Here is a 15143-nt window from a genome sequence, read left to right as displayed (position 1 = left end):
GCCAGGCACTGTGCTCACACTCCCAAGCACTCATAGCAGCCTTCTGTCACCCCAAGCATTATGGGCTCCAATGGACAGAGGACGCACGGTAAAGTTAGGGGACATGGCCAAGGCCACACAACTAGGAAGTGGCAGACGCAGGCTTTAAACCTAGGTCTGACTCCAGAGCCCATGCTCATCTCTCCTCGAGGCCACCTCTGCTCTTTCACCAACCTTAGCGAGTCTCCTCTGGACAGTCTGCTCGTGGTGCAGGCGGGAGAAGTGGTGGTAGTAGAGGGAGACGTAGGTCATGATGGAGCGTTCATCGGGCTGGAGAGCAGCCACGTCCTCGGGGTCCAGCAGCTGAGCAATGCCCAGCTCCTGCTCAGCTACACGGAAAGCCAAGTCGAGGTTGTGTAGTGGGCGCTCGGGACGCAGGGAGCAGTAGTCAAGCAGGTCTGGCCTGGACAGAAAGCAGGCAAAGCTCTTCACCAGAGAAATTTACTGCTTGGGTTTAAGTGGACTTGTTACAAAGGCAAGCGAGCTCCTATTGGCCACCCGGGTATTGGTTTCCCCTGCCGGTAACCTGAGACCCTAATGAAGGAATAGGGCACCTGTAGAGAGAGGAAGGCTAATTTCACTCAGGGGCCTGGCTTGTGGGTAGGGGGAGAAGCTCAAAAGGGTAGGTACTTGCGAGGGAGAGGACTGAGAATAGAGTCAGCGATGACACAGACATTGGAGAAAGGCAGGGGTCAAGGCAAACCTGGCCAATTCCATGAGGTTTCCTAGGAGAGGGCGAGGGCCTTGGCCATCAGCCATCTCTACTCCCAGGTCCAGGGTTCAGGGCCCAGAGGGATGTGGGAGATGAGCAGGTTGAGGACCCAAGCCCATTCTCGGTAGTTGGCTTGGTGGTGAAGGCCTCCAGGAGGGAGGCTGAAGCCGGCCTCAGGCCAGGTCGGGCTGGGAGGGTGCTGGGTCTGCTCTCCCTCACGCGCACCTGTGTGCATGGATAAGGGCACTGAAGCCGAGTCCGTCACTCCAGCTGCGGGAGAAGTCGGTGATGTTGACATTGGCATAGCAGGCCGTCTTCCGCTGGCACCAGACCAACAGAGCTTCCTTGGCAGACAGTAGGGCTGCGCTGGCCCCAAACTCCTCCTGGAAGGGCAGGCAGGATGGTGGGTCAGCATGCGACAGCTGAGAAGGCAGCGGAGCCGGCAGGCCGCCGGAGAGGCGGGTCAGGCCTGGTTGTGATCCTTCTCCCCCCGCCGCCTGGAGGCAGGTGCAGACTGCCCTCTATTCGGAGCACCTGATTTTACTTGATTTCATTTGTGGTGGGCAGGGACTGGGGCTGAGAGAGAAAGCTTCTTCTTCCAAAGAAGTGTGTTTCTCGGCCCTTCTGATGGGTGGGGCATTGTGCTAACTGACCCTGGGTCCCAGGGAACTGAGGCTGGGGTTTGTTAGACTGGCTCCAGGTTCCCTTGGGCTGCCTTCCAGCCAGGTCCAGGGCCCATGCACAGGGCTCTCCACCACCCACACGCAGCCCTAGGAAGCCGACACTATTTCCACTCTAGGGATGACATGAGGAGGTGCAGAGGAGTATTTAGGAAGCTCCCCAGCATCCCTCCACTGACAGGACAGGGACTGGCCTGACCAGGAAAGGCTGGCAGCTCACCTGTCTACTGCCTCTATGCCTCACATGGCTGCTGAGGGCAGAGTCTGAGTTGCTTCTTCACGCTGGGCAAGGACATCTTCACCGGGTTTCAATCCCCTCCCACCCTCCTTGTTCCTCCTCCTAAGAATTTCCTTTGTTCTGTACTCTCGGGTCCACCTGCCCCCACCCCTGCCCCACCCTCTCTCTTCTCAGTGCTTCTTTCCCACCTCCTTTCTCCCTTCTACTCCCCCTCCAGCCTCCATTCCTGCCTCAGTGGTACTCTCCTCCCCCCACTCCCTCCCTCACACCCCAAAGTTCCTTCCCTTCCCCTCCACCCCCAACTTGTGCTTCCTTTCATTTGCTCCACTTCTCCACCAATTCCTATTTATAAACTCAAAATATCAAAGCAGGGCAGGCTGCATCTCCTCTCTTGCCCTTAGGGCCCCGGAGCTTCGGTGGGCAGCAGTGTAGAGCGAAGCGTCCAGGCCTAGAGCAGATGCCCTAAGTAGCTGGACTAGGCTGGCAGACAGGAACCAGGAGAGGTTCTAGGCATGGGCGTGGGAGGGAACAGAGTCAGCCTGGTCCAATTCTGTCTGTTTTTCAGGGAGCAGAGCCTGAGCGGTCAGGGAGCAGGGTGACCGGTCAGGAGACGATGCACCTGCTGCCCCCCCAGGGAAAGGGCAGCTGGGGCACCTGGAGCTGGCTTGGGGGACCGAGGAGGAGAGGGTAGCTACGTGAAAGGGCTTGAGGCCAGCTAGAAATTCATCCATCCATTCAGTCATCACATAGGCCCTAGGCTCTGGGGACACAGCCAGGCAAATCTCCTGTTCTCCCGGGGCTCACAGTCAGATCATGGGGTTCAGGGGTCCTCCGGGATTTGAGCCAGATCTGTGGCTTCTTTTCATTTGGATTTCATCCTCTAGGTTGGCTTTTCTAACGCATTGGAATTGAGTCTTAGGTGGGGTTTTGGAAACCCCAATTGGAAAAGTTATGAAAATTGATAAATATAAGGACTTTATGTTTTTGCTCTTTCCAATTCAGTCCTGAGAAAATAAAAGGTAGAACAGAGGAGGATAGGGGATGGTGTCTTTGGTCTTCAGGTGACTGGGGCTTTGGAAACTTCTGGGATTGGGACGCCCTTCACATGTTTAATTTCTCCCAACAGCATATTAGAGGTGTAATGGAAGTTACAGGGTTTCAGTGCCAAGTAGGGAAGAACCAGTCAGGAACTGGCACTGGTTGTCACCAGGAAAGGCAGGCACTGGCAGTCACCTCAACCCCTTACTTGTGAATGGCTTGTCCCAGACTGAAGTTTGTGAACCTAGTTGTCACTTCAACATATTACAGTCTCTCTGACATTCTCAATCCTTTGCCCATGGTTGAAGAGTGGGTATTAATTGTGTGAATGCCAGGGTCTGCTGCGGGGACCCTAACAGGTGGAAAAGCTCTGTCCCCAGGGACCTGAGGGGAGGCTGGGGCTGGGCTGGGTGATTGGGTGTTGGGGGCTGGGACATACCCTGTCCAGGCAGATTTGGGAAATCTGGAAACGCAGAATGATGACCCAGATGAGTCCCAGGATGAGTGTCTGGTCTCCATCCACGATGTTCTCTGGCCCAATGAGGGGTATTGGCACCTGTGGGCACAGTTGGCTGGGCTCAGCTGTGAAGCCCGTGTGCCAGAGGAGTCTCAGAGTAACCAAAAGTCCAGGGCACCTGTTGCCAGATGGCAGGGTCCTGGAATCTGTCCTGCCCCAGGACGTCCCCAAGAGAGAAATAGGCAGGGCACAGGTGAGGCAGGTGAAGCTTTTCTAAATGGTTGCAGCTTTGGACTCAAGTCCTCCTGGGAAAGACCCCAGCCTGGTGAACTGGGCTGGACCACTGGGGTGGGGAACTCCCTGTGTGTGGTCTACAGGTAAACACGGGCCAAGATCGGTGGTTCAGCCATGGGGGCTGGAAATGAGGAGTCATAAATAGTCAATAAATGAACTCAATAGACCACAGCAGCTGTCTGCCTCCACCTCTTAGGGCATCTTGGAATCTCCAGGGGGTGCTTGGGTCTTTGGTTCCCACTTCAATCTCAGCCCTCTTCATTAGTGTTCCATCTCCTGTTAAAACGGCAGATTCCCAGGCCCCACCGATTACTCTCTTGGGCCAGGGCCCAGGATTCTGCATTTGGACAAACACCTCGGGTTCTTCCCATGCACTAAAGTTGAAAACCTGCTGCCCTAGATCTTACCACATGGACAGGGAGGAGGAGCAAATGAGGGGAGAAAGGAACAGAATAAACATCAAAGCTGCAAGGGACCTGGGCCCCTTCACCTCTGGATCCATCTTCCTCTCCTCAATCCCAGGGCTCCGAGGCCTGTAGGATTCTTGCCGTTCTTCGGATTGTTAGCACAGGCCTTGGGGCCTTTGTACTGGCTGTCCCTGCTGTCTGAAAATATTCCCCCCTGTAGCCACATGGCTACTTCCCTCTCTTCTTCTAAGTCTTAAACAGCACTTTTTCAATGGTACTTTCAACGGCCACCTTATTTAAAATCACAACCCAAGGACTAATTCCTCCCGCTCAAACACACATGCTTGGCCCCCTCACCCCGCTTGGGTGGGGATCTTGGTTTTGTTCCCTAGTGTCTCCCTAGCAGAGCGTCTGGCATATAGTGGGTAATGGATAAGTATGCATTAAATGGAGAAAGAAGAGGAGAGACTCCCATAAGACCTGGTGGGAAGCTGGCTTCGGCCAACCACCTGCCTGGTGGCTGAGGCTGCATCCCTGGGTACTCCCGTGGGTACACTTTGTTGTGTCTGTCTGGTCTCTGAAGGGTCCACCCCATGCTCCAGCCTTCTCCTGGCACACCTGAGCCCTTCTGCGCTCACCTCACTTGGAGTTGGAGCATCTGGTCAGTGGGGTGTTGGAGTCTTCCCATACCAGCTTGTGAAGGCTGATCTTCCCACTTGGTGTTTGGTGATACCCCGCTGGTAGCTTGGAATCAGCCGTGGTAGGGGTATCAATGCCACAGAAACCGGCAGGTGCTACAAACGAGGGCTTTTATTCCCTCTGCCCTGAGAGCTGATTGGTAAACATTTACCGGCGCCCGGTGACCTGGGTTAAAATCAGTTGTCTTCCCTGAAACTGCAGGCCCCTTGCAGTCGGGTCTGGGCTTTGCTGATTGTGGTCCCCAGAGCCTGGCATGGAGTGTCCAGCAAATGACAAGGTCTCCAGAAATGAGTGCACCCCACATCCTGCTACTCATCAACCCTGTGTTGGGGTAACAGTATGTACAGTGGAGGCAAGCTGTCACCTTCACAGACTATGCATCAGTGACATGCTATGTATCAAAGCTCGGGGGGAGCTGCAGAGCCTCTGATGAGGGCCATGGGGCTCCTACTCTTCCCACGTACCTGGAGGGGAGGGGGCTGGTTCACAGGCTATTGTCCCTGGGACCAAAAAGAGCATGGCATTCTGTGACTGTCAGCTGTCTGCTCCTCCCTGTGCTTGGGGACCGCAGTGCCCCTGTAATTTGCTTTGGTTTCTTACCTCCCTGGCCTCTCTCCAGCATGCCAGGCTCCCAGGGGCTATGACTTCCAACCCAGGACTCAAGTGACACTCAGGTTCAGCCCAGCCAGTTCCAGCTCAGTGGCTTGCAGCCTCCAGGAACAGCCACCTCATGGGTTCAGTCCCGAGCCCAGGAGCCCTATGGGCTTCCCAACCTGGTTCTCAGTATAAATCACCCTTGTCCAGCCCCCTGACACTGGCCATGAGGGTCCTTCCTTGTCCCTGGAGCTTTTGCCTCCTTTTAGTGACTATTTCTTTGGGCTCTTTCTTTCAGGAGACTCTGCCTCCCTCCTGTTTGCTGTGGTCCCTCGCTGCTAAGTGATCCAGCTTCTCTAAGGAAGACCTGTACCCTCTGCTGCCTGGCTCAGTTTCCAGGGTTCTTCTCCTGTGTTCTACCCTCAGCCTGCCTCCCCCAACCCCGCATCCAGGATCTGCTGGCCCACTTACCATGGGTCTTGCCTGGTAAACTTCCTTATTTAGGAAAGGAGAAGTTAGAAGTACACGGAATCTGCCTGCTGAGAATTCTCTGATTCCCTTGTTTCAGTCAACAGCATATTTCAGTCCCGCCCACGGGGATGAAGGCTGTTTCTGCTCCCACCGGTTTGGGGCCCTCTAAGCTGGCAGTACTGTTCAAGGAAGGGCTTTGCTTTCTGCATCTCTGTATCCTAGCTGCTATTCCCGGATTCAGGCTCCAGATCTTCTGCTCTGCCCTGGCCAGCCCAGGAAAGAAGATCTGGTAGTCCAGCCTGTCCCTGCTGCCCACCCCAGCACCTGGCCCAGAAGCCCTCTCCCCGGTGCCCACCTTGGCCCTGAGGAAAGCCAGAGCTCGGCTGCTGTTCTCTAGGAAGTGTACTCGCATGCGGCCCCGGCTGGGGGGTGGCAGGGCCTCCCCCGAGATGAGCTCCAGCAGCCGCAGTAGGTGGGTGCCATCGGCCAGCTCTGTGTACAGGTTCTGGATCTTGATGCCCACCTGGGAGGGGTGGGGAAGAGGCACAGGGTCAGCCCCCCTCACCTGTCTGGCCTATCCCAGGACCTGGGAGGTACAGCCCAGAGGGTCTTCCTTAAGGAAGGAGCACCGGACTCATCTGTGTTTTGGGGTCTGCGAGACGTCTCAGCCAGATGACCTCACAGTGGGCCCCCAGAGGCCACTGACCAGGGAGCTGGGGGGACAGCAGAGGATGGCTGTGGGACACACTCAGCTACACTCACCCGGCCGTGCTGGAAGATGTTGTTGATCCAGTTGGTGAAAGTCTTCTCCTGCATCCGCATGTGCTGTGCCTGGAGCTTGCGAATGTGGCTCATCTCATACGCGGAGTCCATGGTGGGACAGGGCTGGGAGCACTACCGTGGGGCTCTGTGGCTGGCCCCCTGCTTCAGGCACCCTGTAGCCCCAAGGAGCTGCTGGGGACTGTGGGGCTGACCAGCCCTGGGGCCTGCAGCCTTATGGGGACAAGAGGCCACTGGATATTGCTCTAAGCTGGAGATGTTGAGGGGCATGGAGGTTGGAGGAGGAGCGTGAACTGTCCCCACATCTGATGGTGGGGGGGGGGGTTGCAACTTGGGGCCCAGCCAGGTAAGGTTCTGGGGCTCCCAGCTGGTGCCCTGCACTTGAGTGCCTCTGAGCCCTTTGCCCCACCCCACTTTCCAGATTCTTGGGACCACAGGGATGGGTTGCTGCCCCTTGGGATGAAAAGCGCAGGTAGAAAGGAAATAGGAAACCACTCACCTTGGTGTTGTCTGTGCCTGGAAGGAGACCCTACTGGACAGATGGAAATGGCAGATAGCAGGGGCTGTGTGGGGAGGGAGAGAACCACAGGAGAGGCCAAGGCTGGAGCTGGGGCCACGCCATGGCCCTCCTCTTGAGCGAGTGGGGCAGGGGTGACGGCACACAGCCGGCATTGTCCTCCCACCTGCCAGAGGGCATGGCCCAGACTGGGAGGGGGTGGCTCAGGAATGCTCCAGACTGTTGCTCCAGGAGCTCCTCCTTCATCCTCCTCCCACCTCAGATGCCCCCAGTGTCAGGTGGGGGTCCTGGCTGTCAAGATGCAGAGGCCCATGGGATGGGCCTCAAGTTGGCTCTGGGTGGGAGTGCCATGGGGGTGTTACAGTCCAGGTAAAAGGCATCCAAATGGCAGAGCCTCTGGTCAGAAGCTTCTGCACCCACAGTCTGGGACTGCCCTTCTGCACCCCTGCAGGGCCTCTTTGTGAGCACCCACAGGGGTGGGATGGGAGGGATGCTGGGCCATAGCCCTCCCATCCTGTCCAGGGGAATGCCACCATAGATGGAGGAGAGTCCTTGGACTCTGGGCTTGGCTTTCTAAGCCCTGACCTGGCCCAGGGCCGAATGGTGGGTGCTCCCTCATGCCCAGGGGCCACTTTCTGAAGTGAGCTCTCCTCTTGGGAAGGAATAACTTGGAGCTGCAAAGGCTGTGGAAATAACAGTCTTCTCCAAAGCCAGAGACACAATGTTCACTCTTTGGAGCTTCACGGTGAGGCCCCCAGCACCTGTGCTTCCACAGAACTGGCTAAGTCTCATGGCTTATGGCTCAGGGCACGAGCTGTGGAGGCGGGGGGAGCCTGCAGGCAACTCTCTTTCCTTCCCTGAGCAATCTTGAATTGCATGCCAGAGAGTTCTAATTTGAGTGGCTTCACAGAATGTCTGGCTAAACTTGGGGTAATAGTCACTGGTCTGGGGTGGGTGTCTGTAGGTTCATCCAGCAGCCCAGGAAACTCTGAGAAGAGGCTCAGGCCACTGTCCCTGACAGCCAAGGACAATGAGAGGAGCAGCATGGCAGCCTGCCCTTGACAGTTGAGCAGGACAAAGCACCCTGGAACCTCAGGCCCGTGGCTGGGAGTGAGACACATGGTGCTCTTGTTGGGGGGGGGGGTGGTGGGCAGCTCCCCTGCATCTGGGAGGAGCTTCCTCCTCTACTGCCCTCCCCCTGTGAGGTCCCTCCTGCCACTGGCTGGCATCCTGATGTTGGCATGAGCCCGGGCTTCTTCCTCGCTCATAGCCCCAGATCCAGTCAGTCCTCTGTGGGGGGTGCTCCATGCTCCCCAAGAGCTCCACAGTCTACCCTCCTGCCCCGTCCTGCACTGCCCCTGCAGGGCCCCATCACCGTTCCCTGACTCATCATTCTGCCTGCACATCAGCCTATGCACCGCCTTGCCCCCCCCCCCCCCCCCCCCCCCCGTTTACCTCCCAGAACTCAGCCTTGCTCATACCTATGAAGACTCCCCATTGCCCAAACAGGACCAAAGCTTGCCTGCCCACATCTGGGCTTCAGCTGCTCTTTCAGCTTAGAACATCCCTTCTGTTTTCATTGTCCACATTCTCCTGTCCTATCAGCCCCAGTTAAATTCCTGTTCCTTCTAGCAGGTTCTCTGCCACCTGCCCCCTCCTTTCCAGCTTGTTTCTCCTCCTATTGAGACCCTTGGCCTGGGGCATCTTGTATGATGTGACCACCAGAGGGCAGGCTGGAGCGCATGATACTTTGCACACAGAGCTCAATAGAGGTGGTTGTATTGGTTGTTGAGTGGCACTGGGGAACTGGGTTTCTTCCTCCTGAGCTCGAATGCGGCTAAGCCACTGTGCGTGCAGCAAGCACTGGCTCCTCTTTTGCTGTAACTGATTGCAGCCCCTGCTGAAATGAGAATCCCTTGTTAGTACGTAGTTTTGCATTATTCATGTTGCAAATAACTAAAACCTCAAGTCAAATGTAAACAGTATAAAAGGAATGTATTGGCCCAGAGGTCTGAAATGTCAGCAGGAGGAGGACTTTAGGTGAGGAGTTTATTTTTTATTTTCTTATGTTCATTTATTTTGAGAGAGAGAGAGAGAGAGAGAGTGCAAGAGAGTGCAGGGAGGAGCTGAGAGAAAGGGAGAGAGAGAGAATCCCAAGCAGTTTCCGTGCTGATAGCTCAGGGCCTAGCTCGGGGCTCTATCTCATGAACTATGAGATCATGACCTGAGCTGAAATTAACTCTGACACTTAACTGACTAGGACTAGGCACTCTGTCACCCCAGGTGAGGTTTGATCCCCAGTTCAAATGAGGCCACCACAGGCCTGGACTCCCTCTGCCTTTTTCAAGGCTTCCTTCACCTTCTTGATCCAGAGGGTGGTTGCTGCGAGCCTAACCTCGCTCCCCTGTCCCCAGTCTCTGGGAACCCCTCTCAATGCCATTTATATTGTTGTACCAATAGGCTTGCTTCTTTACACTGTCTGGTTCAAAGAGAGAACACCCCCTCAAGAGCTGGAAGGGAAGTCTGAGGGGCTTGGCTCTCATGGGCTTGAATTGAGCCACATGTCCATTCCTGAATTTGTGACCAGAGGATGAAATACTCTAATTGGCTCAAGACAGTCAGGACCCACCTGGAGAGGGGTCTATCTCACCCAAATCTTGTGGCTCAGACTGAGTGGGGGAGTGCTCTGAGAAGGAAATTCCAGGTCTGGGTCACCACAAGGGTAGATGGGTGACAGCAGGAAAAACCCAGGTGTCTGCTCTGGGGATGTGTATCTGCACCTGTGAGGTGACAAGAGGCAGGAACAGTGCCAGCCAGGGGGCTCCAACCCTAGCACTACTGCAGCTTCAGGCGCAGGGACTTGCCTCCAAACTGGAGAGGACATCGTGGCAGGTGCTCTCTCCTTTGAGAATGCTCAGTGATGCCCTCCCTAGCCTCGGAAGGGTCTGTCTCCGTGGTTCCTCCAGTCCAGCTTTCCAGTCATCCTCACTTGGGGCTTGGTCCTGGACCTGACCTCTGCTGGGGAGCAGATGGAGTTGCTTTCCGGCTAAAGATGGCCCATTTTGGGGAACGTCCTGGCTTAGAGGACACGGGAAGAGTTGGGGGTCACAGGGATGGTGCGCAGCAGGAACGCACCCTCCCCCTAATGCCTTGGATCCCTGCTTTACTGCTGAGACAACTGCCACACAGTCACGGGAAAGCCAGAGCCAATGGAGGAAAGCTAGCGAATTTTTCACAAGTTTATTGATCAACAGATTGTGTCTTTTTTTATTTGACACCTGGAAACAGGATTAAAAAAAAAAAAAATAGAAGCATTGTGTATTAACTGCATTGGCTAATTGACATGTAACCTGATACACTCTTAAATTAGGCCCACGTTCACCTGGATAAACTCAGTGGTTATCTGTCCTAAGAAGGTTATTTCTCTGCTACATTCCACGGAGGAAATACACAGTGCCGCTGTTAAATGCTTCCCTTTTTTCAAGACAACTCGTCTGGGGTACTGCTCTGGGAGTACCGAAGGCGTGTAATGGTGCAAAGTGGGGAGGTCCCAGTGGTGGCAGTCGGGCCATGACTGGTGGTGAAACCCCACGCTGGACAACGGACTGCGGTACGAGACCTTCCTGGTGTGGTGGAGAGGTGGCTCCCCGGGGGAACCAGCGGAACATGAAAAAGGGCTGTGCTCAGCGGCAGTGGGGCCACGGTTCTGCTGAGGCTTCTCCAGTGGGCTGAAAATGAGCAGGGGTCGAGAGGAGGGCGGGAGGCATTGGCTTCTCCTCATGTGCTCTCTGACCCACCTGGAAACCCAGTCCCGGACACACAAGAATTCAGCTCCTCAAAGGCCCGCCATCCTGCAGGAGGAGTCACGCCTCCAAACCCAAAGATGTGATAGCTGCATAATGACAAGGGCTCCAAGGGGAACCCAGTCCAGCCCTGGAGGGATGGGGGCCAGCTAAATGAACGGCCCTCCCCACTGAAGAGCGACCAGTCCTGGGCCCTGCATAGCGCAGTAAGGAAGGTATCGGTATACAATGCTGGGCTGGAGCCTGAGGCTGGAGCAGGTTGGGTGTCCCCACGTCGCCACGAAACTGGAGGTTTTTGATAGGTCTTGGTGCAACGTTTCTTTGCAGATAGGTTCAGGAGGGAGGGCCTCATTAGTAGGCTTACGACTTGGAAGCTGTCTTTGGGAGGATCAGGCTGAACTTGCTTTTTCTCTTGAACTCAAGGCTGCAGAGGTTTGTGTTATGCAGCATCTTGTGAAAGCAGAGTTTCTGCCGTGGAATTGTGGAGAGCACGGGGAGTGTCACAGCGCTAGAGTTTACCTGCCTCCACTACCCCGCCCAGCTGCAGACACTCCGGGGAGGGGGTGCTTTGAAAACTGGGTGTTGTAGGGAGGGCCACGTGCTGGGTCAGTGTGAACAGATTCGGGAGGGCTCTGCCATCCCCCAGCCTTGCTGCACAAGGAGGGAGGGGTTCTGGACACAGACTCTGGGAACTTTGTGCGGGTCCTGGGAAGATACGGGTCCTCAGCCTTAGCAGCCATCCCTAATGTCCTCCAGGGACATTGCTCTTTCCAATCAACTCTTCATGATGACTGACTTCATGTTGTAAGAGATGTTAAGAAAAGTGGGCATGTGACTTCTTTTCTTTTTTCTTTCTCAGCCGGGAAAGCATGCAGCTGCCTGATGTTGTCCCACCTGAGCGTATGGGGTAGGGATCACAACACCACCAAGAGAAGTTTCCTTTCCTGTAGAAAGCAGACACCTCAGTCTGCTGTCCTCTAATATAGTTTTCCCGTATGTCTCTGCATAGACGACACTTGGCCATATCTGCATATATGCATGTTGACAAGTGTCAAGAACACATACTCATGTGGTGCATGTATGTGTATGTGTTTATATATGACAACTGAGAAGATTAAAGGAGCAGGATAGTTCTGAGTGGAAAATCAGCTAACCTTGGCACCTCTAAACCTTTGGACCGATGAATTCTCTCTTTTCTGTTTTGCCCTTTGGTGGGCTCCCTTGTGGGTACACCCTGGGGCAGTCCTCACGCGTTCACCAACCCATCTGCTAATATGAGAGTAGTGACATTATAAACCTCTATAGGTTTCTAATGAGTTTAAAAGTGCTCATTAAGACTAAAAATCATATTATGAATTTATTTCTCTTAAAATGACATTATTTAAAAAGTGAACTAGGGAGTGCAAGGGCTGGCATCTGGATAAATACTTCCCCAAAATAAAAAAAAATTGACTCTTAATTCTGTACTTCTGACCCTGATATCACCGGTAACATCAGGAAAAAAAAATGTGGTTTTTGGAAGGCTCAGGCGGGACTGTTCTGACTTCACTTCACTTCGGTGCTGGTGGGGCCCCATGTCGTGCAGCCATCACCATTTTGCGCCTCTCTTTTTTTAATTGCATAAATATTGATGAAATGAATACCCAAACTGCAGCCCACGAAGGAGGGAAGGTGGTAGTGAGCATTAACCACTTCCATCTGACAGGCAGTTGAGTGTGTGGACCAGAGAGGTTTATACCAGGACTCAGACAGAACACTCAGGAACCCACGTGCGGGATGTGCCCCAATCCTGCCTTGTGAGGGGCATGCATGGTTTGAACCTCACAGCCTTTTAAAGAAAAAGGTTTCATATGAAAGATGCCATCCTATTTGTATAAAGGCTTTTCCTGTAAGAAAGAAAAACTGGACATAATAAAGATGCCTATTTCTTTTCTTTTCTTTCTTTTTTTTTTTTTTTTATAAAAATAGCGTCTAAAGCTAGAGAATGACCTTTTCTACCTGACACCCTGGGGCAAGCTCACCTCTCGTTCCCTTGTGTCCCCAGACCGAGCACGCGGCAGGCACCAAGACATGGTTTTGCTGAATTTAAATCCTGCCATCGTCCAAGGGGCCTTGGGGACCTGTCACCACACTAACTGATGACTACAGAGAACCACCTCATTCCTTTACTATAGTTTGAATATGATATAAATAGACTTTGCTACAAATTACTGGACAGACCAGTAAGAAAAACCAACCTTCAGACTCCAGCATGATTTGAATACTAGAAATCTTGCCAAGGGCTAATAAAGGTTCTGATTTCCAAATTCCTAACCAAATGCAATTTTGCTGGGAAGGGCCCAGGTTGGGGGAGCTCTGGGTGGGCTAGTCAGGGGGGTGTCGGGTGTCACAAATGCTCTCTGCTGGCCTGGTTGCCTGTGCTGCTAGAGCCTGCAGGAGGGACAGGGGTGCACACAGGCAAAGGGGACTCTCCTTTCACACCCAGGGGAAGCAGTCTTCTCTTTGGTAGGCGGTCTGGAGAGTGCAGAAACGCTCTGTGCTCTGCTGTTTTCCACTCTCAATACAACAGGAAATGAAATAAATAAGATCAACTTTGCTCCTTCTGGGTGCCCTCTAAGGGACAGACAGGGGCCAAGGCAGGTGCACAATGATGTGGTCCAGTGCGGAAGGCTCCCCCTGCTCCAGAAAAGCCCCCGGCTCACTCCCTGTGGCTGTCTGGCTGTGCACAGCCCGCTTCCACATCTAGGTCTCTCCAGGCCTCGGAGTACTCTTTGGTCAATTTCTCTTTTTTCTTAACCCTTCAATCTCCTTATCCACACCCTCCTCCCAATATTTTAATAGAAACTCGGGGAATTTTAAAGGTGAAAGAACCTCATCTAGTGTCCGGTGTGTGCCCTCCTCATTCCATAGGTGGGGAAACTGAGGCACAGAGAGGGCAGTGCCTTGGCTAGGGTCAGTGAGTCAGCAGTGGCACGGGCCTCAGGCACAGGTCCCTGATGCCTACCCCCCCGCTGCCTGCCCTGTGAGCGGCCCACCCCTCAGTCGGCCTTCGCCAAGGACTTCCTGTGGGAGGGGGGCACAAGGTGGGGGGGCAGGCTGTTGGGCAGCTCGTAGCCGTCGAGCTTGATCTTGATGAGGTGCTTGGCCAGTGCGAACTCCTCCTCGTCCAGCATGCCGTCACAGTCACAGTCCGCCAGCTTCCAGATCTTGCCCAGGACGCTGTTGGGCAGCTTGGATGTCACCATCTCCTTCTTGGCGTTGACACCCGATATCTTGCCATTGACAGGCGACAGGGTATAGAAGAGCTCGTCGTAGACGGGCTTGTCTTTGGCCACCACCCATTCCTCCTCATCGGCGCCCTCCTTGGCACCCTCCCCGTAGCCCTGGTTGAAGGGGCCCTCGGTGGTGCCGTCGAAGGCGCCGCCCTGCACGAGCTGCGTGGGCATGCTCATCTCCTCCTGGCTGATGAGGTGCATCAGGGACGAGATCTTGCTGCTCAACATGTTGTCCACTGCCTCGATCAGCTTGGGCTTCAGCGAGTGGAATTTGGTGAAGTCGTAGTTCTCAAGCTGTTCCTGCAAAAGGAAAAACCACAACTTGGTCACATGCCCTTTCTTCAGGAAGCAGATAGGGTCGGCTGTTGTCATGGGGGACGCCAAAACGCCGGGGCAGTCGGGGGGAGTCCCCGCAGACCAAAGAGTTCAGCCAGCTATGGGTCGAGGAGGCTGACGAAGTCATCCGAGCAAATGCCCCCAACAAAATAACAGTCGTAGCTGAGCAAATCCAACATTTATAAGAACAAGCCAGGAAGGTACTGGAAGATGCTCGCAGAGATGCTGACTTGCACCATGTAGCTTGTAATATAGTAAAAAAACCCGGCAACATTTATTACCTTTATAAACGGGAGAGTGGTCAGCAGTATTTTTCTATTATTTCTCCCAAGGGGACAAGTTGTCCATATGACCTCCTTGGCACCTGCAAGCTACAGCATGACTTGTCCTGGACTCCGTATGAGGATATTGAGAAGCATGATGCTAAAATCAGCATATTGGCCAGCCAGTGGCCCTAACTCCAAGCACTGAACCCGCCTTCCAGGGACTGACTGACTGAGAGAGGTCTCTGACAAACAGCTCTCACAGCAAGGACTTATCACTAACACCTCCTTGTTGCCCTGATTTTCTGCCTTGATGGGAGGGGGCATGAGAATTGAGGTCTTGTGGGGGAATCATAAACTTGAAAGGAGACACTGTGTGTACATAAATGCTGTCGTAATCACTTTCATTTCCGATGGTAATGAATCATATCAGTCTCTTTTGGTATCCTCTGGGTTACTGGTACCCAACCAGTCACTTTCAGAGTATTGGCCAGTAGACTTTCCTTCTCCTTTAACTCCATCTGTTCTCCCGTAAGTCAG

The 15143-nt window shown here is 54.0% G+C and overlaps 2 protein-coding genes across 2 annotated transcripts in view; both read right to left on the bottom strand.

The window, feature by feature from the left end:
• SPTBN5 (spectrin beta, non-erythrocytic 5) overlaps window positions 1–7802 on the bottom strand; it is a 46160-nt gene extending 38358 nt beyond the window's left edge. Inside the window, exons 1-5 of the mRNA XM_053889167.1 lie at window positions 6392–7802; window positions 5985–6152; window positions 3147–3263; window positions 977–1134; window positions 214–442 (exon numbers count right to left, since the gene is read on the bottom strand). Of these exons, the coding sequence (XP_053745142.1) occupies window positions 214–442; window positions 977–1134; window positions 3147–3263; window positions 5985–6152; window positions 6392–6502 (783 nt within the window). The 5' untranslated portion in view covers window positions 6503–7802. The remainder of the gene's footprint in view (window positions 1–213; window positions 443–976; window positions 1135–3146; window positions 3264–5984; window positions 6153–6391) is intronic.
• Window positions 7803–10136: 2334 nt separating this feature from the next.
• The window catches only part of EHD4 (EH domain containing 4), an 88179-nt gene continuing 83172 nt past the window's right edge, over window positions 10137–15143 (bottom strand). The window contains exon 6 of the mRNA XM_019442489.2: window positions 10137–14304. Within this exon, the coding sequence (XP_019298034.1) occupies window positions 13768–14304 (537 nt within the window). The 3' untranslated portion in view covers window positions 10137–13767. The remainder of the gene's footprint in view (window positions 14305–15143) is intronic.

The sequence above is a fragment of the Panthera pardus genome, unplaced genomic scaffold, assembly GCF_024362965.1.
Source record: "Panthera pardus isolate Hobbes unplaced genomic scaffold, ASM2436296v1 HiC_scaffold_24, whole genome shotgun sequence".
Lineage (NCBI taxonomy): Eukaryota > Metazoa > Chordata > Mammalia > Carnivora > Felidae > Panthera > Panthera pardus.
This window is presented reverse-complemented; position numbering and strand designations above follow the sequence as displayed.